Genomic DNA, 26,356 nt, shown 5'->3' on the forward strand with positions numbered 1-26,356 from the left:
ATCCCAAACATTTTGCTGAAAGCTGAGTTTAGACCTCGAGTTGCCTCGTATCGTTTACCATTGACATCATACCACAGAAAACAGAGACTTACATAGTGTGAACGCAAAGTGAACTGAGACATTGAGGGTCATCCTCTGATGCTCTCGTTTCTGTTTCTGGCAGTCAGATCGATAACGACCTGGTAGAAGGTCACAGGAGGCAGTGACTCTCGAGGCCCCTAACACGTCACCAACTCTTGGAATCAGGATAATGCAAGACCCCATACTGCAATTCACGCCATAAACGCCCTGACGAGTGTATGAATTCTTGACTACTACATCTGGTCCCCTGGCTTCTCACTCATAGGGCATGCGTGGGATGCGAAAGAAACATGTATACTTCCACACCAGCCTCTAGGGTGCAATAAATGAACTGACACAACATTTGTTTCAGTCGGTCTGAACAATTCTTCAGAGTGACTTTTGGAGGCAGCTTACTCACTCGTCATAACGGATACTGGAGTGTAGAGTGATGCTGATGATGGAGATCAGTTCCAAATGGAATCAGAGTTTAATCAGTTAATTTCTTTTATGTCATGAACATCTGCACAAAATTTGATAAATACTAGCGAGTCGCTTCATGGTGTAACACTTTCTATATCCATCCATGTAGTATGCTAGGTAACTAAAAAAAATGGAGCAGCGTAACATTCCTACTAATACTAAGTGATATCTGCAGTCTTTACTCTGTTATCCCACGGAGTGGTTGTATTTATGTGGTGGTCCTATGTCTACGAAAACAGAATATCAGTCATACCGTCAAGCAGATTGACTGGCGACGGATTCCTACAGTTGTCAGCTATCTATGAGGACAAATCTGATCATGAATTTCTTACATCTGAATCTTCGAAAAAATACGCACGATGGCTTTTTTTGTGGATAAGAACTGTCGAGTAAAATCTATACGTTCCTAGAAAAATTGAACAAGCAGCTTGAATACATATAATGTAGTACGGACATACATGAAATCACTATTAAGTTCCAGCACATTGGCAAACGTATCGAAATGGGAAGCTGCCACTCCTCCATTCCAGTAGTCTCAGAGCTGCCAATTTGTCGTAAAAATATGCTGTATTCCATTTTATAGTACATCGTCTGCTATTATTTCCTCAGTCTAAAATGGATTTTGATTAACACCTACGTGCTATCAAAGCCGCAGTACTAAACATTTATTACCAGTCACCTTCATCGACAGCACACTCAGGAGGAAGAAAAGAGAATGTCACACACTCACACTCCCATCAGCCTGGTGCAACTGAAACTGGGATTCACCGCACTGTGTTACACACTGTATACTGACAGTGTTTGGGGACTCAGGCCAGTCGCTGATCCGTATGTCGAGTCATCAGCAAAGGGCCAAGGGTCGGTCGTTGGCTGCTGAGCCGCATACAGTGCATCTGTCTGCGTACATTGCTGGTAGACATGGGCTCCTCGCACTCACTCTCAGTAGATCAGCGATCACCCACCGTGGGTCTGTGGAGGAGACTGACGTCCGTTCATCCAACACTTGTGGTTGTGATGTGCAACGTTCTATGCTTGTGGAAACGTTGTTTCTAAGATACTGCAGATCCACCACCCCAGACATAGTCGACCTCAGAAACCCGAATTGCTGTGGAATCTCCCATGTGCTACGATCAATGCGTCTTGCACCAGTCATCATCCCACAACCAAAGTCGGTTAACTGGCGACGTGCCCCCACGTATGGCTTGGCTCTGAGCACTATGGGACTCAACTGCTGTGGTCATAAGTCCCCTAGAACTTAGAACTACTTAAACCTAACTAACCTAAGGACATCACACACATCCATGCCCGAGGCAGGATTCCAACCTGCGACCGTAGCGGTCACGCGGTTCCAGACTGAAGCGCCTAGAACCGCTCGGCCACTCTGGCCGGCGCCCCCACGTATGTCTGCATCAGACCACTCACATAGTGTGGGTACATCCGTACCATAGACCATATCTAGCTGCCAATTTGAGGCATCATTCTACATCTATCTACATCTACATCCATACTCCGCAACCCACCTGACGGTGTGTGGCGGAGGGTACCTTGAGTATGTCTATCGGTTCTCCCTTCTATTCCAGTCTCGCATTGTTCGTGGAAAGAAGGATTGTCGGTATGCCTCTGTGTGGGCTCTAATCTCTCTGATTTTATCCTCATGGTCTCTTCGCGAGATATACGTAGGAGGGACCAATATAAAGCTTGACTCCTCGGTGAAAGTATGTTCTCGAAACTTCAACAAAAGCCTGTACCGAGCTACTGAGCGTCTCTCCTGCAGAGTCTTCCACTGGAGTTTATCTATCATCTCCGTAACGCTTTCGCGATTACTAAATGATCCTGTAACGAAGCGCGCTGCTCTCCATTGGATCTTCTCTATCTCTTCCATCAACCCTATCTGGTACGGATCCCACACTGCTGAGCAGTATTCAAGCAGTGGGCGAACAAGCGTACTGTAACCTACTTCCTTTGTTTTCGGATTGCATTTCCTTAGGATTCTTCCAATGAATCTCAGTCTGGCATCTGATTTACCAACGATCAACTTTATATGATCATTCCATTTTAAATCACTCCTAATGCGTACTGCTTCAAAGGGCTCTGAGCACTATGGGACTTAACATCTAAGATCATCAATCCCCTAGAACTTAGAACTACTTAAACCTAACTAACATAAGGACATCACACAACACCCAGTCATCACGAGGCAGAGTAAATCCCTGACCCCGCTGGGAATCGAACCCGGGAACCCGGGCGTGGGAAGCGAGAACGCTACCGCACGACCACGAACTGCGGACAATGCGTACTGCCAGATAATTTATGGAATTAACTGCTTCCAGTTGCTGACCTGCTACATTGTAGCTAAATGATAAGGGATCTTTCTTTCTATGTATTCGCAGCACATTACACTTGTCTACATTGAGATTCAATTGCCATTCCCTGCACCATGCGTCAATTCGCTGCAGATCCTCCTGCATTTCATTACAATTTTCTATTGTTACAACCTCTCGATATACCACAGCATCATCCGCAAAAAGCCTCAGTGAACTTCCGATGTCATCCACAAGGTCATTTATGCATATTGTGAATAGCAACGGTCCTACGACACTCCCCTGCGGCACACCTGAAATCACTCTTACTTCGGAAGACTTCTCTCCATTGAGAATGACATGCTGCGTTCTGTTATCTAGGAACTCCTCAATCCAATCACACAATTGGTCTGATAGTCCATATGCTCTTACTTTGTTCATTAAACGACTGTGGGGAACTGTATGGAACGCCTTGCGGAAGTCAAGAAACACGGCATCTACCTGTGAACCCGTGTCTATGGCCCTCTGAGTCTCGTGGACGAATAGCGCGAGCTGGCTTTCACACGATCGTCTTTTTCGAAACCCATGCTGATTCCTACAGAGTAGATTTCTAGTCTCCAGAAAAGTGTTCCAAAATTCTACAACTGATCGACGTTAGAGATATAGGTCTATAGTTCTGCACGTCTGTTCGACGTCCCTTCTTGAAAATGGGGATGACCTGTGCCCTACATCTTCAAATGGGAGCAATCTTCCGATAACTATCAGCCAATCAGTTTATTTGTGAAGCTCTCGCTACTTGCGGAGGTATTTATAACTGGACCGCATGGTAAAGTTCGTTCCTAGGACAATCTGAACCGAGTGGAAGCTTACCTCCCAGGAGGTGCTTCACTTCTGGGACAATGACCTCCCGCCAGTTGCTCGGCGCGCTGTCGCTCTTGTAAGGCGTGATGACGGTGACCCGGTGGCCCCTGGCTGCCAGCTGTTCCAGGTAGCGCCGCTCCAGCATCCAGTGGCTGCGCCCGGGCACAGGAAAGATGGCCAGCAGGCTAGCTGCGTGGGCGCTGGCGAGGGCGCACGCCAGCACCAGGGGCTCAAGGATGCGCATCTGGAAAAGAAAACGTCGCTGCACGCTGGAACACAGTTCTACAAGAGCTGGTCTGTACACGATGTGCGGGGTATAAATACAGATATTTCTGTTGGTGCTTTATGACAGTGTACAGAACAACATAAAATCAGTATTTAGTTCATTTGCTGTTCAAAATTATGCCTATTACAAGTAGTATCTTCTTATATACATGGTTCTCGGGCGAGACGTAGGATGTCGTAGTGAAAACTCCACAATATTTCATCAGCGCAACTGGTCGACATCTTCAGGTGCGACGAACACACTGCTAAGGCAGGACCTGAGCCCCCTATTTATGCCAGCCTTAGGCAGGAAGTGCGCATGCGTGGAGGCGCCAAATTCGATGGCCAATAGCGACGATATCAACCGATAGCTGGAAGGACAGCAACGCCACCTACAGGATGAAGAACCAAAGACTTCGGCGCACGCGCGGAGGCTGCCGCCACTGCTCTGCGCTGCCATCGGCCGCCCCAGCGACCTCTGTTGGAAGCCGCAAGCAAAAATGCGCGTCCGCGTAGGCGCGTGACGATACTCCCGTAGTCAACAGAATATTTATGTTGCTGGCGAATCGTCATGCGTCGTATGACCAATAGTACTCCTCTCTGCTCGATACGACTTCAATATGGCCACTGCTGGATCCCAAGCTGTACTGAGCTGAAATCCCGTGTCTATGTTTACAAGATTCGTCGAGCTACGTATTTCCACTGCTTCCTTAATAACACTGTCCCAGTACGAACTCGTCGATCCGAGAATTTTGGTATGTTGATAATTCATAGAATGGCCCGTACTGAAACAATGCTCGGCCACTGCAGACTTCTCTGGTTGTTCCAGACGAGTGTAGCGTCGGTGTTCAGTGCATCTCTCTTCTACAGTGTGTGTCCGATGTACGACATGCCGCAGCTACAAGGAATCTCGTAAACACCGGGTCTTCTTAGGCCAAGGCTGTCCTTAGGTGAGCCCAAGAGAGCTCTGAGTTTTGCCGGCGGACGACAGACACATTTAACTTTATGCCTCTTCAATAATCTTCCTATTTTTGAAGAGACACCGCCGATGTATGGCAAGATGACCATTCCCCTTTGTTCTTCGCCTTCTTCCAGTTCCTCACGTTGGGTAACCCGCTTCGAGTGTAAGGCACGGCGAATCTCCCGTTCGGAATATCCATTTTGTTGGGAAGTGGTACGCAGATGGAGAAGCTCACTGGATAAGCTGTCTGAGTCTGATATGGCTCGTGCTCTGTGAACCAACGTCCTAAGTACACCACTTCGTTGCGAAGGATGGTGACAGCTGGTGGCGTGTAAGCATAAGTCCGTGTGTGTTGGTTTACGGTACACTGAGTGACCTAATTTGCCATCTTCTTTTCTCCGTACCAACACATCCAGAAATTTGGCGCCTCCACGCATGCGCACATCCCGCCTAAGACTGGCATAAATAGGAGGCTCTGGACCTGCCTTAGCAGTGTGTTCGTCGCACCTGAAGATGTCGGCCAGCCCGCATCTCGTGGTCGTGCGGTAGTGTTCTCGCTTCCCACGCCCGGGTTCCCGGGTTCGATTCCCGGCGGGGTCAGGGATTTTCTCTGCCTCGTGATGGCTGGGTGTTGTGTGCTGTCCTTAGGTTAGTTAGGTTTAAGTAGTTCTAAGTTCTAGGGGACTTATGACCACAGCAGTTGAGTCCCATAGTACTCAGAGCCATTTCTTGATGTCGGCCAGTTGCACTGATGAAATATTGTGGAGTTTTCACTGTGACATCCGACGTCTCGCCCGAGAACCATATATACAACATGTCCGCCGGGAAAGCCTCAAGCAACACAGTATGTTTTTAGGTTGGTTAGTACCTCCAAGTACACGAGTCACAAGCAAAGGATTAATGCTTACTTCCCCCTGGGCAGCAGGTGAGATACTGCAGTGTAGAGACATGCATGCGAAACAGACAGTCTATTCTGACAGACGATGTCCACTTCAGAGTGCAGTTGCGACCATGCAGAAAATATCAAGTAGTGCATTATCTGAGATGTTTGCGGGAAGACTGTTAGACATACAGAACAACAACTAATACATTGAAGTGGGTTCATACTAAGGTACCGATAATCACAATATCTGCACCTGTACCCCTAACACCAGACACACCTCACTGAAAAAATTAAGCACCATAAGGTGAGGAGGAAATTAAATGTGACTTGACGCTTTGAGAGGGTACGTAACGTTACTTCAATGATCAGAAAATCGAGTCAAATTTTCAAAGTATCTGGCAGCTTAAGTCCACTTATCATTATAAGGTTGCACTCCCTCTGGCTTAGATGCTTGCACTCCTTCGGAAAGCTGGCCAGCAACTGAAGTAACTGGTTCTAGATATCCTAATACTGAGGCAGGGACGGCATTAACATACGTGATCATACACCACGTTCTCCATCGCGGACGGATCTGGGGCTCTTGCTGGCCAAGGAGTAGCAGAACATAACGCAGATTGTTCGTAAAGACGTGGGCCATGTGTTGATGTGCACTACACTATTGAAAAATGCTCTTGGATGAGAGTTAACACCTGACAACACAGGATGTCCGAGACTGAAATTTGTCATAAATAATCTGTCACAATTTGAGAAGAACAATTATGTCCGTACCCACAACACTAGACGGAAAAATAACCTTTGTTACCCATTGTTAATGCTGTCCGTAGCTCAATAACATAAAATGGAAACCCAGAATCTACTCTGTAGGAATCAACATGAATTCCGGAAACAGCGATCGTGTGAGATCCAACTCGCTTTATTTGTTCATGAGACCCAGAAAATATTAGAGACAGGCTCCCAGGTAGATGCCATTTTCCTCGACTTCCAGAAGGCGTTCGATACAGTTCCGCACCGTCGCGTGATAAACAAAGTAAGAGCCTACGGAATATCAGACCACCTGTGTGGCTGGATTGAAGAGTTTTTAGCAAACAGAACACAGCATATTGTTCTCAATGGAGAGATGTCTACAGACGTTAAAGTAACCTCTGGCGTCCCACAGGGGAGTGTTATGGGTCCATAGCTTTTCACAATATATGTATAAATGACCTAGTAGATAGTGTCGGAAGTTCCATGCGGCTTTTCGCGGATGATGCTGTAGTATACAGAGAAGTTGCTGCATTAGAAAATTGCAGCGAAATGTAGGAAGATCTGCAGCGGATAGGCACTTGGTGCAGGGAGTGGCAACTGACCCTTAACATAGACATATGTAATGTATTGCGAATACATACAAAGAAGGATCCTTTATTGTATGATTGTATGATAGCGGAACAAACACTGGTAGCAGTTACTTCTGTAAAATATCTGGGAGTATGCCTGCTGAACGATTTGGAGTGGAATGATCATATAAAAGTAATTGTTGGTAAGGCGGGTGCCTGGTTGACATTCATTGGGAGGTGGCTTACAAAATATTCGTTCGACCTATACTTGAGTATTGCTCATCAGTGTGGGATCCGTACCAGGTCGGGTTGACAGAGGAGATAGGGAAGATCCAAAGAAGAGCGGCGCGTTTCGTCACAGGGTTATTTGGTAAGTTTGATAGCGTTACGGAGATGTTTAGCAAACTCAAGTGGCAGACTCTGCAGGAGAGGCGCTCTGCATGGCGGTGTAGCTTGCTGTCCAGGTTTCGAGAGGGTGCGTTTCTGGATGAAGTATCGAATATATTGCTTCCCCCTACTTATACCTCCCGTGGAGATCACGAATGTAAAATTAGAGAGATTCGAGCGCGCACGGAGGCTTTCCGGCAGTCGTTCTTCCCGCGAACCATACGCGACTGGAACAGGAGAGGGAGGTAATGACAGTGGCACGTAAAGTGCCCTCCGCCACAGATCTTTGGGTGGCTTGCGGAGTATAAATGTGGATGTAGAAGTAACATGTCTGACTGGCTGGGAAGGAAGTTTTCAATGTAATTTAAAATCATTTCTCATTGAGAACGCCTCCTATCCCATTGACGAATTTGTAGTTAAATACTGGTAGCCAGTAAAAAATAACGATTAAGTGTCGTTGGAAGAGCAGGACACTAATCTCATATACATATCCTGTAAACTGGCTGATTGCACATTTAGATGAAAGAATCGTTCAGGTGATCGTTGGAACGTGTACCTAACTAGCTAACGTGCTGTTGTGGCTTCAAGAGTTCCGTTAATCACTGCCATCTGTGATCTCAGATCAAGGTCGATGGCTCTCCGCAGGACGCCAGGAAGTAGTAGCGCTGTGCATCTCCAAAACATTGACAGAACAGGACTTCTTCGCAGGCCGCCACCATACCCACCAATGATGGTCATCCGCAGGCCGGGGTGGCCGAGCGGTTCTAGGCGCTACAGTCTGGAACCGTGCGACCGCTACGGTCGCAGGTTCGAATCCTGCCTCGGGCATGGACGTGTGTGATGTTCTTAGGTTAGTTAGGTTTAAGTAGTTCTAACTTCTAGGGGACTGATGAGCTCAGAAATTAAGTCTCATAGTGCTGAGAGCCATTTGAACCATTTTATGGTCATCCCGGATAGAGTAGAGCTGCAGTTCATCACTGAACGTTATGCGACACCATTCATCATCAGCCCATGCTTCCCAGTCAAGACACCACCCTACACACAGCTGTTTGTGTTGTGGTGTTAATGGTGACCTACACATTGGATGGTATTTCCTTAGTCCGGCTGCTAATGCGTCGGACCAGTGGTGCAGGATGACAGAGAATGTTGCAGGGAGGCAATGATTTGTTCTCGGATGGCAGGCACGCATGTGAAGGCTCTTCGACGTGCTTGCTGCAGAGTACGCCGACCCATCCTTGTCCGGCAGGACGTGGCCGGCCAGAACGTTGACGTCAATTATGCTTGCCATCATGTTCCCGTGCTGTCCAGTACCGGACAGTTGTCCCACCCAAATGTCCCGCAAATCTGAGTACTGCACGATTCGACCAGTCAGCCAAATGGAGACTCACTATAAGAGTTGGGATGGGGGGGTTGTTTGGGGAAGGAGGCCAGACAGCGAGGTCATCGGTCTCGTCGGATTAGAGAAGGACGGGGAAGGAAGTCGGCCGTACTCACTATAAGACACCTTTCAAAATCTGTCATGTGCGAGATAACTGGAGATGTATGGTTTCCAGTCGCCATTGACTATAACATTAAATATTTTCCTACTTAGCACAAGTGACATCGAAATCAATTTCGATTAAGTTCCCATCCATTTAGTTTCACATGAGGGAGCCCCAGAATACTACAACCCACATATATTACAAAAATCAAAGTATGCATTTATGTGTGTTTGTATTTTCCACATCTCCTTGTAAACCACTGGACCGACTTCAACCAAACTTGATGCGCATATCGCGTACTGTAAGACAATATTCCCTGTCAGGGTAAAAACCACCAATGCGTCATCGTTCAGGAGATATTGACGTCATAGACACTGAGATGTGTGAGAAACTGCTGCACCATGCATGACATTTAAATTTATTACTTCTTTGCTATTAACTCTATTCGCAACATACAGTGATCAGCCAGAAGTAATATTACCACCTACCCAACAGCTGGTATGTCCACCTTTGGCACGGATAACAGCGGTGACGCGTCGTGGTGTGGAAGCAACGAATCCTTGGTAGGTTGGTGGAGGGAGCTGGCACAACATCTGCACACAGAAGTCCCTTGATTCCCGTAGATTCCAGGGATGGGGGCTATGAGATTTGACGCCATGTTCAGTCACATCCCAGATTTGTTTGATTGTGTTCAGGTCTGGCGAGTTGGCACATCAATTGCCTCTCATCACAGTCTTCCTCGAACCACTCCATCACACTCCTGGAGCATTCTCTTGCTGAAAAATGACACTGCCGTCACGAAACATGTTATTCATGAAGCGGTGTATGTGGTCTGCAGGCCGTGTACGATATTCCTTGGCCGTCATGGTGTCTTGCTGCACTGGACCCAATGATGCCCACCTGAATGTCCCCCAGGGTGAAATGGAGCCACTGCCAGCTTGTCTCCATCCTGCAGTACAGGTGTCAAGAAGCTGTTTCCATGGGAGACGACGGATTCGCACCCTCTCATCAGCATAATGAAGAAGGTATCGGGATTCATCAGACCACGCAACGCTCTGCCACTGCCCCAACGTCCAGTGCCGATGGTCACGGGCCCATTTCAGTCTTCGTTGGCGAGGTCGTGGTGTTAACATTGGCACAGGCATGGGTCGTCAGCTGTGGGACCCCATCGTTAGGAGTGTTCGGTGCGCTGTGTGTTCAGAGACACTTATACTCTGCCCAGCATTAAAGTCTGATATTCGTTCCGCCTCAGTTCACCGCCTGTCCTGTCTTACCAGTCTGCGAAGCCTATGACGCCCGACATCTGCAGTGAGTGGGGGCCGCCTAACCCCACGACATCTGGACGTGGTTCCACCCTGGTTTCGCCGCCTGTTGAAGACACTCTCCACAGCACTCCTCGAGATCCCGACAAGTCGTGCGGCTTCCGAAACGCTCGTGCCGAGCCCCCGGGCCAACACACTCCGCCTTCGGTCAAACTCAAATAGATCGCGCTTCTTCCCTACTCCACGTCCGAACAGCACATTCACTGATACTACGTGCCCCGTAAGTGTGTCTGAGTTGCAACCATTCCTCGCCAGGTGACGCTGCTCTCGCCTCGACCGGTTTATATCGATAGTAGGTCGGGTGATCATAATGTTCTGGGTGAGCGGTGTATTTCGCAGACACCATCCACACATGGCGCTGAATGTACCTACACATACACATCACTGCACGACGGTTAAAGAGATATGATGTCAACCACAGATATGCGTGAAAAAATGTCGCATTATGCGTGAAGTTTTAATAGATTTATTCTTTACTGCTAAGAGACTCGTACAGTCGAGACATCTTAAGGAAATCCCTGACATCCGGCGGCACTTTTGACAGCTTTCAACTGCGAAGTGTAAATAACTGTAGGCGGGAACAATAGCCGTCCGTACAGCTATGAAAAGGCGTTGCTGTGGGACGTTTACAAAATCTCGTTGCAGGCTAACGAAGCAGCTCTGCCTGTACATTTGAACATTATGCATATTTCATTGAACCAGAGTTTCATAATTTCAAAGGTGTTTTCACGAATACTTGCAAATGAAATTTTTTCAATATGACTCTACGAACACAGTTAATTGTTTATTTTTCCTCCAAGTAGAAAGTGGCAAAATGAATACCCGGGAAATCCCGGATTTGCCAGGTAGTTTCTTTAAGCATGAACCTTTTCTTTTTTTCAAATACTGTTGATTAGCACTAATACACCTCTTTGTCCGTTACACACCGAGCGAGGTGGTGCCGTGGTTAGCACACTGGACTCGCATTCGGGAGGAAGACGGTTCAATCCCGTCTCCGGCTATCCTGATTTAGGTTTTCCGTGATTTCCCTAAATCGCTTCAGGCAAATGCCGGGATGGTTCCTTTGAAAGGGCACGGCCGATTTCCTTCCCCATCCTTTCCTCGCCCGAGCTTGCGCTCCGTCTCTAATGACCTCGTTGTCGACGGGACGTTAAACACCAATCTCCTCTTTGTCCGTTACAGTGTTGCAAGGGGTCTTTAAATTCATTCTCTTTGACACATTGTGTTTGACGCTATCGACGTCAGCAAAAAGCTTTCGTTTGAGATCCCTTTTCATTATATGGCAAAGGAAGAAATCTGAGTGAGCTATTTCTGGAGAATAGGACACAGGAGCAATATACTGTTTTGCGACAAGGCCAAAAACGTGCGAAGTCGGAGAGGCGTAGCGTTACGACGATGAAGAAACCACTCATTGGGAGTAGATAAGGCTGGACGTTTTCGCGGCAAACTTCTGTGCAGCCTTTCCGTAATATACAAATAGAATTGTTGGTTTACTGTCTGCTTCTGATTGACGAATTATGAACAATTGCAAAAAAAATCAAATCAGCATCGTCTTTGTATTTAGTTCAAGCTGCCGAGCTTCTTTGGAAGAGGCGAGCCAAGTGACTTCCATTGACTCGGCTGTTATTTACTGTCTGGATCGTACCCAGAGCACCCTCACTCATCACCTGTGATGATTTTGTTGCAAGAATTAGGGTCGTCTGTGGAGGCGCCCTTCATTTCACTACAGAGTAGAACATCATGATCCCTTCGATTCGCTGTTGAAACATGGGTAAAAACTTTGCTGCCACTGCCGGCCGGGGTGGCCGTGCGGTTCTAGGCGCTGCAGTCTGGAATCGAGAGACCGCTACGGTCGCAGGTTCGAATCCTGCTTCAGGCATGGATGTGTGTGATGTCCTTAGGTTAGTTAGGTTTAATTAGTTCTAAGTTCTAGGCGACTGATGACCTCAGAAGTTAAGTCGCATAGTGCTCAGAGCCATTTTTTGCTGCCACTTTTTGCATTCTAAATCAGCGTACAAAATGCGCCGAACTGTACTCCAAGAACACGCGAGTAAGTTTTGCTGTTCGTCAATAGTTGTCCTTCGATCTTCAGTGACGAGATTAGGGTGTTCTGCTGAAGTGATGTTCGGTTGGCGTAGTTGAAGGACCACCGGAACGGCGCTGATCTCCAGTGGCTCTTTTCTTCTCTTTAAACCGAGGAAACCATTCGCACGCTTGAGCTTTAGAAAAGTATGACGTTTAAATTTATTACTTCTTTGCTACTGACTCTATTCGCAACACACACTGATCAGCCAGAACATTATGACCAGCTACCTAAGAGCCGGTACGTCCGCCTTTGGCACACGTAACAGCGAAAGCAGTGAGACCTTGGTAGGTCGCTGGAGAGAGCTGGCACCACATCTGCTCACACAAGTGACCTAATTTCTGTAAATTCCGAGGATGGAGGCAATGAGCTCTGACGCGACATTCAACTGCATCCCAGATGTGTTCGATCGGGTTGAGATCTCGCGAGTTGGGGGCCAGCACATCACGCTCTTCTTCGAACCACTCCGTCACACTCCTGGCTTGTGACATGAAGCATTATCTCGTTGAAAAATGCCAGTGCCGTCGGGAAACGATATCATCATCAAGGGGTGTACGTGGTTTGCAACCACAGCACGATGCTCCTTGGTTGTCACGGTGCCTTGCACGGGCTCCACCGGACCCGCTGTTTGCATCGTATCCTCAGTTATTGCTGCGTTCTTGACGAGTAAGAAACAAAACTTCACAGACGCACGTTGTTCGTGAGAGACAGTCATTTCGTGCTGTCACGAGTGCACCACAGACACACAAGAAGGGCTGCCGCAGAAAGCCTCTCGTCGTTGCCGGGTGACACTCATTGGCAGCCTGACGCATGCTCAGGAGAGGTCTCTGGTGGCGCAAGCTGGTACTAGCAGTGCAGAACGTGCAGCATTACCATTCCCGCACAAACACATCGCATCATCTCGTCCATCTGACTGGTCCAGTTCTTCAACGGTATCAAGCACAGTGTTGTATCCTTCACTCCTGAGAAAACCCTAGACTGGACACTGGTGAGGACTGAGGTAAGGTGATGTTGGAGACCAAGGAACAGCCCTTGGTCGACCGTAGCGGCGCATTAGACGTCGTCACAGATGGCCAGCAAAATCTAGTTGTGCTCTTTTACTCCACAAACCACAACGTTATGTAAGGAGAACATCCTCAACCAATCTTGAGAGATTCCACCACAGAAACCTGTGATACCCACGTCCCTCAAGACTTCTTGGAAGATCATGTTGTGGCACAATGAGACGATCATCTTGTACTGCCAACAACACATTCATTGAGAAATAGGATGATTTGGTGACCCGTGAAGAGTGTATGGGTTCACATCTATATTCAGGATTTAACAATTCACTGGGGTTTTAGAGTTATTAAGTGCTTCGTGCCTACACCCGCAGAATCGAGGATGGATGATAAAGAGTTTGACATCCCACCTACGATGAGGCCGTTAGGGAAGCAGCTCTTGCTAGGATTGGATAGCAATATGGAACCCTAAATGCCGTTAGACGTATCCAGAGGGTGGGGGGAGGGGGAGTTTGGGGGTCATGACACCCCATATATCGAATCATTTTAGTAAATGCGTTTATAGTTTTACACATACCGATTTCCAATTTTCTCAGCTAACTTTCGGAGAGTAAAGTAGCATGAAAACTAAGAGTAATAAAAGGATATTCTAGAGACTTAAATAACTAAAAACTGCACCAGTTAATTATTTTTTCGTACTCAGCACAACGCGTTTGGAGAATTTGTTCTCATTTTCAAGTGCATTTGTTATCATAAATATGCTTTGTGACATTTGTATGTGTGGTTTCCTGTCTATCTTGCTTTGTAGTTGTCCTTTTGAGATTATATTGCAATCGGAAAATTGGACATAATTAATCTTTGCGTCTTTCTATATGCTAAAGTTGGAGATGGTATTTTTGTTTACAGACGTAAGAAGTAGTGTTCTGCATCCTCCATTACACGGAATATCACACACAGGCAAATTATCGCTTACACTGTTTGTTTTTGTAATCAAAACACACTACAGAGATGTTCCCACAGTCTGGTTTCGCAGAGAGTTTGCACACTGTCCGAGGTGCTACATTTCGTGTAGATTATATGACATATACAAAGGCCGGCCGAAGTGGCCGTGCGGTTAAAGGCGCTGCAGTCTGGAACCGCGAGACCGCTACGGTCGCAGGTTCGAATCCTGCCTCGGGCATGGATGTTTGTGATGTCCTTAGGTTAGTTAGGTTTAACTAGTTCTAAGTTCTAGGGGACTAATGACCTCAGCAGTTGAGTCCCATAGTGCTCACAGCCATTTGAACCATTTTTTGACATATACAAAGTTCTGAATTATAAAATTCATTTTACCATAGTTGACAACTGAATTATAGATTACATTCTCTCTCTCTCTCTCTCTCTCTCTTCCTATGAGGAAACTTATATAAGTACGATAGTTACACAGTTATATGCTGGAGAAACATTTGAAAAAAAAAAAAAACAGACGACTCGCTGACACTTTTCCGCTTGCTTTTTGTGGTGTGCAAAAATTTCAGACTCTTCCGTTAAATCCATTATATGTGAATTGGGGAGGTAGTGGAGTATCTTAAGATCTTCTTCTTTGTTTTCGAATGGGTGTCCAGTGTTTCTTTTATGTGTATTGCTACTGCTGATTTTGTGAATTGGTTACATGCGTAACAGTTCATATAATCAGTGTATCTAATTTAAAAGTTCCCACCAGTCTGCTCTATGTAGTAGCTTGGGCAAGTTTTACATGTTCTTTTGTACATCCCTGAATATGAGGATTTATATTTTTTATTGTTTAAGGCGTGGACTAATTTCTGGTGTAGTTGGTTGTTTGTGGACAATGCTATCGTCACTTTATATGACATAAGTAGGTTTGATATTTTTTTCAAAAATGTTACCTATGTAAGGTAGTCTTGACTGTATTATTGGGTCTTTCTAAAGAGCCACGTATTTCTTTCGTTTTTGTTATCTGTTTTTGCATTTCGTCTGTCACTTAGCTGGGGATATTTTTTATTGTTTAAGGTGTGGACTAATTTCTGTTGTAGGTGGTTGTTTGTGTACAATGCTATCTTCACTTTATGTGACCTAAGTAGGATTGCTATTTTTTCAAAACTATTATCTACCTAAGGTATTCCGGCCATACACTTGACTGTGTTATTGGGTTTTTCTAAAGAGCCAGGGATTTCTTTCCTTCTTGTTATTTATTTTTGCATTTTGTCTGTCACTTAGCTGGGGAAGTCATTAGCCACTGAAATTTGCTTCATGGTGTCTAATTCTTTCCCCCTTCTCTCCTTCATTCATTGAGATTTTGTTTGCTCTGTCTACCATCTATTACGCGCAGCTTTCTTGTGTACTCCTGGGTGACATGATATGGCAGGGATTATGTTTCTGGGAGCCGTCTTTTTTCTGTATATCGTGGAATTGCGCATACTGTTTTGATTCCCTGTCCACAAATCTAAAAAAAAATTTACGAGCTGTGTTTGACACTTTTCTGTTGCTTGCCCTGACTGCCTGTAGAGAACACTGCAGTCACATGAGAGAAGGCGCCCATTCAGAGACTGACCACATCCTGAGCGCTCACAAAAACAGCGACGCGGCTTTGAGTCCAGTGGCAGGACCCGCAAACCACAGGAAGTTGAGGGAAAGGCAGGGCAGAAACAGAGAGACCCCCCACTAGGAAAAGACTAACGTCCCCATGGTAAGGTACGGGTAAAGTCGTATATCATGACTGGCTGGGAGACATCGAAGAGCAGGTTCAGACAGCTAACTGAAACGGTTTAACAACTGAAAATTCTATATTCTCTTTTCTCTGTGAGGTTTTGGACGGATGAAATAAAAGGTTTCGAGCGCTAGGTGTTTTCTTTGATTTAACGAAGTCTTTTGACTGTGTTGACCACAAAATATTGCTGCAGAAGTTGGACCATTATGGAGTAAGGGGAGTAGCTTATAACTGGTTCGCCTCTTACTTTAAGAACAGAAAGCAGAAGGTAATTCTCCGCAATATTGAGAGTGGTAGTAATGTTCAGTCCCAATGGGGCACTGTTAAGTGGGGCGTTCCTCAAGGGTCGGTGCTGGGGCCACTGCTGTTTCTTATTTATATAAATGATATGCCTTCTAGTATTACAGGTGATTCAAAAATATTTCTGTTTGCTGATGACACCAGCTTGGCAGTGAAGGATCTTGTGTGTAATATTGAAACAGTATCAAATAATGTAGTTCATGAAATAAGTTCGTGGCTTGTGGAAAATAATTTCATGGTAAATCACAGTAAGACTCTTTTACAGTTTCTAACTCACAATTCAACAAGAACCGTTATTTTGATCAGACAGAATGGGCATATTATAAGCGAGACGGAACAGTTCAAGTTCCTAGGAGTTCGGATAGATAGTAAGCTGTTATGGAAAGCCCATGTTCAGGATCTTGTTCAGAAACTAAATGCTGCTTTATTTACCATTAGAACAGTATCCGAAGTAAGTGACAGTTCAACACGAAAAGTAGTCTACATCGAATATTTTCATACGCTTATGTCATATGGTATAATTTTTTGGGGTAATTCTTCTTATTCAAAAAGGGTATTTTTGGCTCAAAAACGGGCTGTTCGACCTATGTGTGGTGTAAGTTCGAGAACCTCTTGTCGACCCCTATTCAATAGTCTGGGAATTTTGACATTGCCCTCACAGTACATATTTTCTTTAATGTCGTTTGTTGTTAACAATATTAGCTTATTCCCAAGAGTTAGCAGCTTTCACTCAGTTAATACTAGGCAGAAATCAAATCTGCATGTGGAATGCAGTTCCTTGACTCTCGTGCAGAAAGGAGTGCAGTATCCTGCTGCATCAATTTTCAATAAGCTACCACAAGAACTAAAAAAATCTTAGCAGTAGCCCAAACACTTTTAAGTCTAAACTGAAGAGTTTCCTCATTGCTCACTCCTTCTATTCTGTCGAGGAGCTCCTGGAAGAGCTGAAAAATTAAGCAAATTCCAGTGTTATATTGTTGATTTTCTTTGTTTAAACTTACGAATTGTCGCCTGAATATGTTACTTTGTAAGAGGTCCGAGCAGATGTAATTTCGATGTATTGCTCATGCACTGCCTGCGATATGCAAGGTCTCTGACCAGAGAGTAGTGTTGACTGCAGTAGGAACTGTGTAGCTGTAGAAGTAAGTTGTTGCTAGTCTGGAGTCTGCTCTGGTCTGGTCTGGTGTATCATGTTGGCTGGCCCGGTCGCGGTGCAGCGATGTCGGAGCCTGAGTATTATTGTATAAGGTAAAAAGCAGCCTCGCGCATATGTAGTAATGTTATCTCAAGTCCCATGTAAAGGTTTTAAAAATCTCGTAATAATGATCTTCCTCATAAAAAGTAACTTTTAACAACCATTCATTTCAATGTAAACAATTTACTAATTTCTCCCATCCATGATCATCCCGATTGTTGCAAAAGAAAAAAGAATCAGTTGCTTCCTTTCATAAATGACAGATCTATCGACCAGCATTGCACAGGGCTGTGCCAGAAAAATTTATTGTAAGAGCGGATATATATGCGTTATCCGGCGACTTCATTGAGGTACGAATTTTTCTCTTTTTTATTCGGAATGATCTTTCAGGGCCATGACGCAGCACTGCTGACGTCCAAAATTTACCAGGTTAAATTCACAGTCAATTATTGAAAAATCATAAGTGAGCGACAATTTAATTGAGAGGTTAGTTACATTGTATTATCACGAGGTTACTGAATTTATTTTTCGTTGGGACGTTACACTGAATGTGAACGACATAATTATAATTGTTACTGTTGAGAGGCTTAGGAATTTTTCTGTTTTGAGGTTACACTAAATGTGAATGAATTTTTGTAGGGAGGTTATAAAATGGGAAAGAATTTTGTGGGGAGGTTACAACTTATATTTCATTTTATCTGTTTCTACTATCATGTTATAATGTCATGTATTGACTCGTTCCACTACCATGGAGACTTCTCATTAATTTTGTCCCACGGAACAATAAATAAATAAATAAAAAAGGTCGTTCCTGTTGGGCAAACTGCAGCTGTCCTTAGCAGAGTGTGAGAGTCGTATGTTAAGCTTGTCTGATAAGTGTAGGTGACTACGATAGGTGAGTGCGTAGTGTGGTGTCGTGTTTTTGTTGTATGATGACGATGATGAGAGAAGGGAGAGGGTGAAACCCGGTGCCGATAAACAGCCTGTTCCTCTCGAAAAGCAGAGAGGGCAGCGACGGACGGACCACCGTCAAGTGTCACGTGACATCACTTCACGAAACACTGCGGAGAGGTTTAGTGTTTACACCAAGGTGCTGGCGCACAGCCTGGTGGTCAGGAAACTTACGTCACCACCACTCCTCCACTTTGTCGGAAAGCCAAAGAGAAAGCGGCCAACAGCGCGTAGTGTACGCAGGCGGTTATCCATCCAACTGCTGTTGCTTCACTTCGGTGATCTGACGGAATCGGTGTAGGCAGTGAGGCAAGGTTGTGTTGGTTCTGTCCTAGACTCAACTGGCAGCTTTCCACTGGTTCACGCGTTCACACAGCCACAGTCAGCAGATCAAAGAGCCAAGTGAAATACTGATAACAGTAGCAAGTGCGCACTTTCATCCTGCAGATTTTGACGTTGTCAAAGTAGTAAAAGTTCATTGCTGCTACAGATCTTACATCAGTTCCATGACAAATGTAGTTCTCCCATTTAGGACGAATCATTTTTTAGTGCTTTAGTACCGTGAATTGCAATTTCTTGGAACTTTTGCTAATACGATGATACATTGATGCAAAAAAAATTACTGTTATTTCGTTTGGTTTTTAGAGAGGGCGTATTACCGCTAGTTAGCTTCAGTCCTCCTACTACTCTTAACTTTTCAAAACTTCTTCATCCGTGCAATATGAGTATCCATTCCTTTTTCAGGTACATGCGTCTTTCCATGCGTCCGTATATAAGTGAACTTACGAGACTCGATCTTCTGTTTCTGTGCGTCTTCCGTGGGTCGACAGTGTCTAATCTCCCCCCTCCCTCCTTCTTCCACGTATTGTCCACATTAAACGATGTCCAGTCCAAGTAATTAACAAGCAAAGTCTTTTACGAAGATTTGACAGAAGCGAATATTACAATAAACTTTGAAGTTTACTTAGCTTGTCATGCCGAGATGGCTCCAGTTCTTCTTGTCTAGGGTCAGATTCTTGAAGCCAAAAATCTAACATCAGGTCGCCACGGTTGGTTTGAACTATATAAACTAGAAGATTGTTGTTGCAGAATTTTTTACGTAGATGTATTTCCCACTGATTTTCTCACGTTTTGGTATATCATACTGCATTTTGATTTTTCACATTAACCAAGCCTCAATTACATTGTTCGCACCAATTACACAAAAATACGTCCAATCACGTCAGAGGCAAGGTTACGACTCACACTCTGCGGAAATAACAATATTACAAAGGGTTTACAATTTTTCTCAACAAATGAATTCCTACTAGTTTTCGTTACATTACCAATTTCGATTATTATTTCATGAAAGAATCCAGAAATAAACATAGTAAACAGTCCAGAATTGCGTATTAGTAACAGCAATTTTACATGTACAAATAATTCGTAATTTCAAATGTTTCTAAAAAACCTGTACATTCAGAACTAGTACCGGGTGATCAAAATGTCAGTATAAATTTGAAAACTGAATAAATCGCGGTATAATGTAGATAGAGAGGTACAAATTGACACACATGCTTGGAATGACATGGGGTTTTATTAGAACCAAAAATATACAAACGTTCAAAAAATGTCCGACAGATGGCGCTTCATCTGAGCAGAATAGCAACAATTAGCATAACAAAGTTAGACAAAGCAAAGATGATGTTCTTTACAGGAAATGCTCAATATGTTCACCATCATTCCTCAACAATAGCTGTAGTCGAGGAATAATGTTTTGAACAGCACTGTAAAGCATGTCCGGAGTTATGGTGAGGCATTGGCGTCGGATGTTGTCTTTCAGCATCCGTAGAGATGTCGGTCGATCACGACACACTTGCGACTTCAGGTAACCCCAAAGCCAATAATCGCACGGACTGAGGTCTGGGGACCTGGGAGGCCAAGCATGACGAAAGTGGCGGCTGAGCACACGATCACCACCAAACGACGCACGCAAGAGATCTTTCGCGCATCTAGCAATACTTTGTTTTTTTTTCTGTTCTAATAAAACCCCATGTCATTCCAAGCATGTGTGTCAATTTTTACCTCTCTATCTACATTATTCCGTGGTTTATTAAGTTTTCAAATTTATACTGACTTTTTGTTCACCCGGTACTTATCGATTACAACGCCGAAACTAAAATATTTTATAAAGTAATTCGTTTTCATAAATTTTAGCTTGAAATGCAACATACTGTTTATAAAATTACACGAAAGTTTTCAGGAAAGCAACTGAAATTAATACTGACCTCTCCAAAATTCTAAAAATAATACTGGTATCGACAGCTACTGTTGAGGAAAAGTAATGCTAGAGGATGGTGTCCCGTTACAAGTGCCATCTTTGAGATTCTTTTGGGTGACGGGTATGTCATCGTACTTTGATTTTTCGGGGTGCTTCTATGATGTGGGAGACTTCCTTGATTACGTGATTCGTCCATTCATATTATACATCGATAAATTGTCAGACGTCTTTTACGTGCAATGAAACTAAATCGTTCCGGCAGAGAATACAACTCTTACGAACTTCGGTATTTCCTAATGGGTAACACTCATTTCACAAGACATCACGCATACGACGCGCCATTTTGAAAATTCAAATGGCTCTGAGCACTATGCGACTTAACTTCTGAGGTCATCAATCGCCTAGAACTTAGAACTAATTAAACCTAACTAACCTAAGCACATCACACACATCCATGCCCGAGGCAGGATTCGAACCTGCGACCGTAGCGGTCGCTCGGCTCTAGACTGTAGCGCCTAGAACCGCACGGCCACTCCGGCCGGCATCGCCATTTTCATGTCACACTGTATCGAAGACGGAAAGAGCTATCTATCGACTTTTGTGCTCGTACGGTTCGCAACACGTGAGGCGAATAAGACGTTCAAATGAATAACATTCTCCTCAGTCAGAGAGAACTTCATTGCAGGGCACGTTAACCTCGGAGTTACGTCGTCTATGAACGTCTACAGTCCTACATTCACATGGACACGGCTGTGGATAAGTGAGAGATTAAAGTGTTTCCAAGAACTACTTCCGAAACTTACTGGAAAAGTTGCATTATTTTTCCTCATACTCCTTCAGCAACTCCGAAAGTGAGACGACTTGACGATTTACAAGCAAAAACCAAGCCAAAGTCTGCCAGCACTGAATACACCGAAAGTAAGCAATAGAGCGTGGTTCTTTTTTATTTATTTATTTATTTATTTACATGTCAAGTTCCGTAGGACCAAATTGAGGAGCAAATCTCCAAGGTCATGGACCGTGTCAGTATATGAATTTACAACATAAAAGTACTAACAGATAAAAATAAATGTTCATGAACCTGAAAGAAAATCAGTCCATAAGTTTAAGCAAACGCTATCAGCAATATAATGAGAATCAGCTTAATTTTTCAATGAATTCCTCGACAGAATAGAAGGGGTGACCCATGAGGAAACTCTTCAATTTCGATTTGAAAGCGCGTGGATTACTGCTAAGATTTTTGAATTCGAGTGGCAGATTATTGAAATGGATGCAGCAGTATACTGCACACCTTTTTGCACAAGAGTTAAGGAAGTCCGATCCAAATGGAGGCTTGATTTCTGCCGAGTATTAACCGAGTGAAAGCTGCTTATTGTTGGAAATGAACTAATATTGGTAACAAGAAATGACTATAAGCAATATACATATTGAGAGGCCAATGTCAAAATACCCAGACTCGTGAACAGAGGTCGACAAGAGGTTTGTGAACTCACACCACTTACTGCCCGAACCGCCAGTTTCTGAGCCAAAAATATCCGTCTAGAATGGGAAGAGTTACCCCAAAAAATAATACCATACGACATAAGTGAATGAAAATAAGCAAAGTAGACTAATTTACGTGTCGAAGTATCACTCACTTTCGATACCGTTCAAATAGTGAAAATGGCAGTATTAAGTCTTTGAACAAGATCCTTACGTTAAAGAACCCCGCAGCGACGTTGATGACGCTGTGACAAGTGATTTAATATAAGACACACGGCGCAGGAAACGTCGAGAAATACTCCAAAAACCGAGCGAGGTGGTGCAGTGGTCAACACACTGGACTCGCATTCGGGAGGACGACGGTTCAATCCGGCGTCCAGATATCCTGATTTAGGTTCTCCGTGATTTCCCTAAATCGTTCCATGCTGATGCCGGGATGGTTCCCTTGAAAGGGCACGGCCGACTTCCTTCCCCGTCCTTCCCTAATCCGATGGGACCGGTGACTTCGCTGTTTAGTCGGCACCCCCAAATCAACCAGCCAACCAAACGCCCCAAAAGTGGATGGCAAATGTTGAACGTGTGACGTCACCAGGTGACCTGTCTCGTCGCACGTGCAGCCGTTGAGTCCACCGGTCTGTCGCACCTGATCATTCGAATCCGAGTCTTGTATTCCCGTCGCTGTGACTCTGGGCCTACGTGCGCGACTTCAGCACGTGGGTCTCAGGATTCAAGGCTTGAGTCGTGTAGGCACTGCGATAGACAGTTATGTGTTTACATTGAGGTAAGATTTCGCGTTTTACCTACTGGTCTTGCTGTCTCCACAGCTTTACTGCGAAGTACAGTACAATAAAAACGTAGCGCACTGTGTGACAAGTTAATGAGTATAACCTTCAGAACTGCATCACTACCACTAAATGATCTGCGTTTTCTTTATTAAGTAATGTCCGTAAACAAAAAAAAGGACGAAAGGAAAGAAACACAAAATAAGGACTGCTTTTACTTGGATATAGTGAGAACAACAATTTCGTAACTTCTAGGTTAACAACAGACTACATTTACGAAAGATGTTCGAAATTTGCACCGTTTGCTCGAATACAGGTATTGTATCGCTCAATCATTCCTTGACGCCCAAGCCCAACCGCATCACGTGCGGCGAGGTACGTCATCTGGTGACGTCACATGTTCAACATCTCTCGTCCATTTTGGGGGTATTTCCCGACATTTGCGGACTCCATGTGTCTTACATTAAATTACTTGTCTCAGCGTCATTTACGTCGCTTCGGGAGGGGGGTTTAAACGTTAATAAGACTCACTCCCTATATCCAGCATTTTTCGTTAAGATATCTCAACAACGTAAATTTATTTTTAGCTTGTCTGAGAACCAGTTTGAGGATTTAGTGTGTAATTAAAAGCGGTGGACGGACACTCTAGCGGGCGAATTACAGCGGCAGATCGTTCAACTTTTGTTCTATGAGTAAATGGTACTTTAAATCACCAGCACACTGAGAATCTCTCGAAAAAGCTTCGGTATTGGTACAATTTGTTGTGACGTCATATCGGTGGTTAAAGATATACTTCAATTGAAGACATTCTTGTTTGACGAAGAAGTGTCCCAAAAGAACTAATTCTTGAATTTCCTTTTATACTTTATAGACTAGACTAACTTTTGTTCTGCAAATGTGTCAGTCTCTTCTATCTTTTATTCTGAGTGGTAGTTTCTTTTATCATATGACGTGTTTTGATATTTACTTGCATTTGCCTTTTTTCATGCTTAATTTGTAAATTATTGACAGAACAACTCATTCCTCAAAGAGCATTCTTGTATGTACGTAACACCGAATGTTAAAAACGTATATCTATTAAATTAATAAGGAAGTCCCAGAATACCGAAGAAAAGCGAAGAAAATTGAAACGGCTGAACGCGAATCACTGCTTCACTTGCTTAGCTCCATGCTTATAACCATTACACCACACTCACCTGACGGAATGGCACATTTTATGCTCAAACTTTGGTATCATCAAAGCTATTACCGATACGCCATTATGTGACGTTTAATTGTACCAATCAGACCGAGCGAGGTGGCGCAGTGGTTCGACACTGGACTCGCATTCGGGAGGACGACGGTTCAATCCCGCGTCCGGCCATCCTGATTTAGGTTTTCCGTGATTTCCCTAAATCGCTTCAGGCAAATGCCGGGATGGTTCCTTTCAAAGGGCACGGCCGACTTCCTTCCCCATCCTTCCCTAATCCGATGAGACCGATGACCTCGATGTCTGGTCTCCTTCCCCAAAACAACCAACCAACCAATTGTACCAATCGTACCAAGAACGACGGTTTTTTTTAAATAAATCTTCTATGTGCTGTTACCTTGAATCGGCATAGTTCCATAACACGCAAGTTATGACACGAAGTCCAATGTGGTGGCTCCAATGCATCCCACATGGAACGTGTCTTCGATACTACGTGTGACTTCAAAATGACCTCGCGTGTACACGAATTTTTGTGAACTGAGTGCTACCACATTCGGATGTCTTGCGTCTTAGGAACGAATATTTTCGGCAATACCTACCGGTCCATTTTCTCAAGACATTGATATTCATGATTAACGATGAAGCTCTCGACTGCGTAGAGAACTGCTGTTTGACAGAAGCGTATTTTGGCTTTGGCTCTGGCTTCGCGCGGTTTCTCCAAACAAATATTTATTGCTCACTTTTTTATTCCAAGTGTTCAGACAATGATTTCCACTTAAGTACTTGAAGAGTTGTGACTGAGTGATGCTGCCGTATTTCGTTGTGAGCGATCCCAGCTCTGAGTATTTGGAGGCATAGTAGGGGGCCAGTTTCGACAGCGGCCTCGAGAAGTTTATCTAGGACGCACCTGGTGATTGTCTACGACTCCTGTTGATTATTGCTAAGTCACCGGCATAGGCAAGACGTCCTGATATTCCTGGTTAGTTCTCGGTCGCAGGTCCAGTGCTCGGTTCTGGGATGGGGGTACCAATTTGATACAGCCGTTCTACCTTCCCCTTTCCCCACGCTCCTAAGACAGCTTGCCGTCACCACCGCTTTTAGCAAGCGACAAACACCCAGAGATAATCACACTATTATATTATTATCGTTGTTGTATTAAAACATTTCATGTAATTTGTTTACACCTATGCTTGGTACATGATTCAGCGTAACTTACAAGGACTGCAGTCTAAATAAATACATGATATGAAAAGCAAAAAAATGGTTCAAATGGCTCTGAGCACTATGGGACTTAACAGCTGCGGTCATCAGTCCCCTAGAACTCAGAACTACTTAAACCTAACTAACCTAAGGACATCACACACATCCATGCCCGAGGCAGGATTCGAACCTGCGATCGTAGCAGCAGCGCGGTTCCCCACTGAAGCGCCAAGAACCGCTCGGCCACAGCGGCCGGCGCCAGGAAAATTCTGATGCTGGAAGAACCAATTAATTTTCGTAGAGAAAAGTTAGAACAAACATTTTAGGGAGACTGAAGAGAACGAACTTGCTTTGGGGGTGTTGTGGAAGACACTTGTTCCAGAATTCGAGGCAGTACGCGGGGTGCTAGACCAGCAGAGCGAGATGTCTCTAACACAGAGCAGAATACAAAGGCCAAGCTGAACTCAGAAGTTTCAGCCATCTTCTCTCCTCACACCTCTTAAGAGTGGTAAGTATGGGACGTCGCTGCAGCCACCAGGACGGGGCTAGCACGAAGTCCGTTACTTTGCGTCACGGTTCCATTTCGCAGATCTAGCTTTCACAAGGATGTAGCTGTGCTAAGGGCGAGAGTACTGGTGTCCGCTCATGCTTTTCTGGGACTTCTCTTTATATCATTAACCGTTTCCGCAACATTGACCACATTCGTGACACCATTTTATATTGTTGTTTCAAGTATCTACTCACACGTGCCAAGGCTGTAGGTCGGATTTCTACATCTACATCTACATCTACATGACTACTCAGCAATTCACATTTAAGTGCTTGGCAGAGGGTTCATCGAACCACAATCATACTATCTCTCTACCAGGCCCTCCCGAACAGTGCGCGGGA

The 26,356-nt window shown here is 44.6% G+C and overlaps 1 protein-coding gene across 1 annotated transcript in view; it reads right to left on the minus strand.

Annotated features, from left to right (window-relative positions):
- Positions 1-26,356, minus strand: part of LOC124711987 (UDP-glycosyltransferase UGT5-like) — a 98,319-nt gene that overhangs the window by 40,430 nt on the left and 31,533 nt on the right. The window contains exon 2 of the mRNA XM_047242272.1: positions 3,714-3,948. Within this exon, the coding sequence (XP_047098228.1) occupies positions 3,714-3,948 (235 nt within the window). The remainder of the gene's footprint in view (positions 1-3,713; positions 3,949-26,356) is intronic.

Source organism: Schistocerca piceifrons, chromosome 8 (assembly GCF_021461385.2).
Source record: "Schistocerca piceifrons isolate TAMUIC-IGC-003096 chromosome 8, iqSchPice1.1, whole genome shotgun sequence".
In the NCBI taxonomy this organism is placed as follows: Eukaryota; Metazoa; Arthropoda; class Insecta; order Orthoptera; family Acrididae; genus Schistocerca; species Schistocerca piceifrons.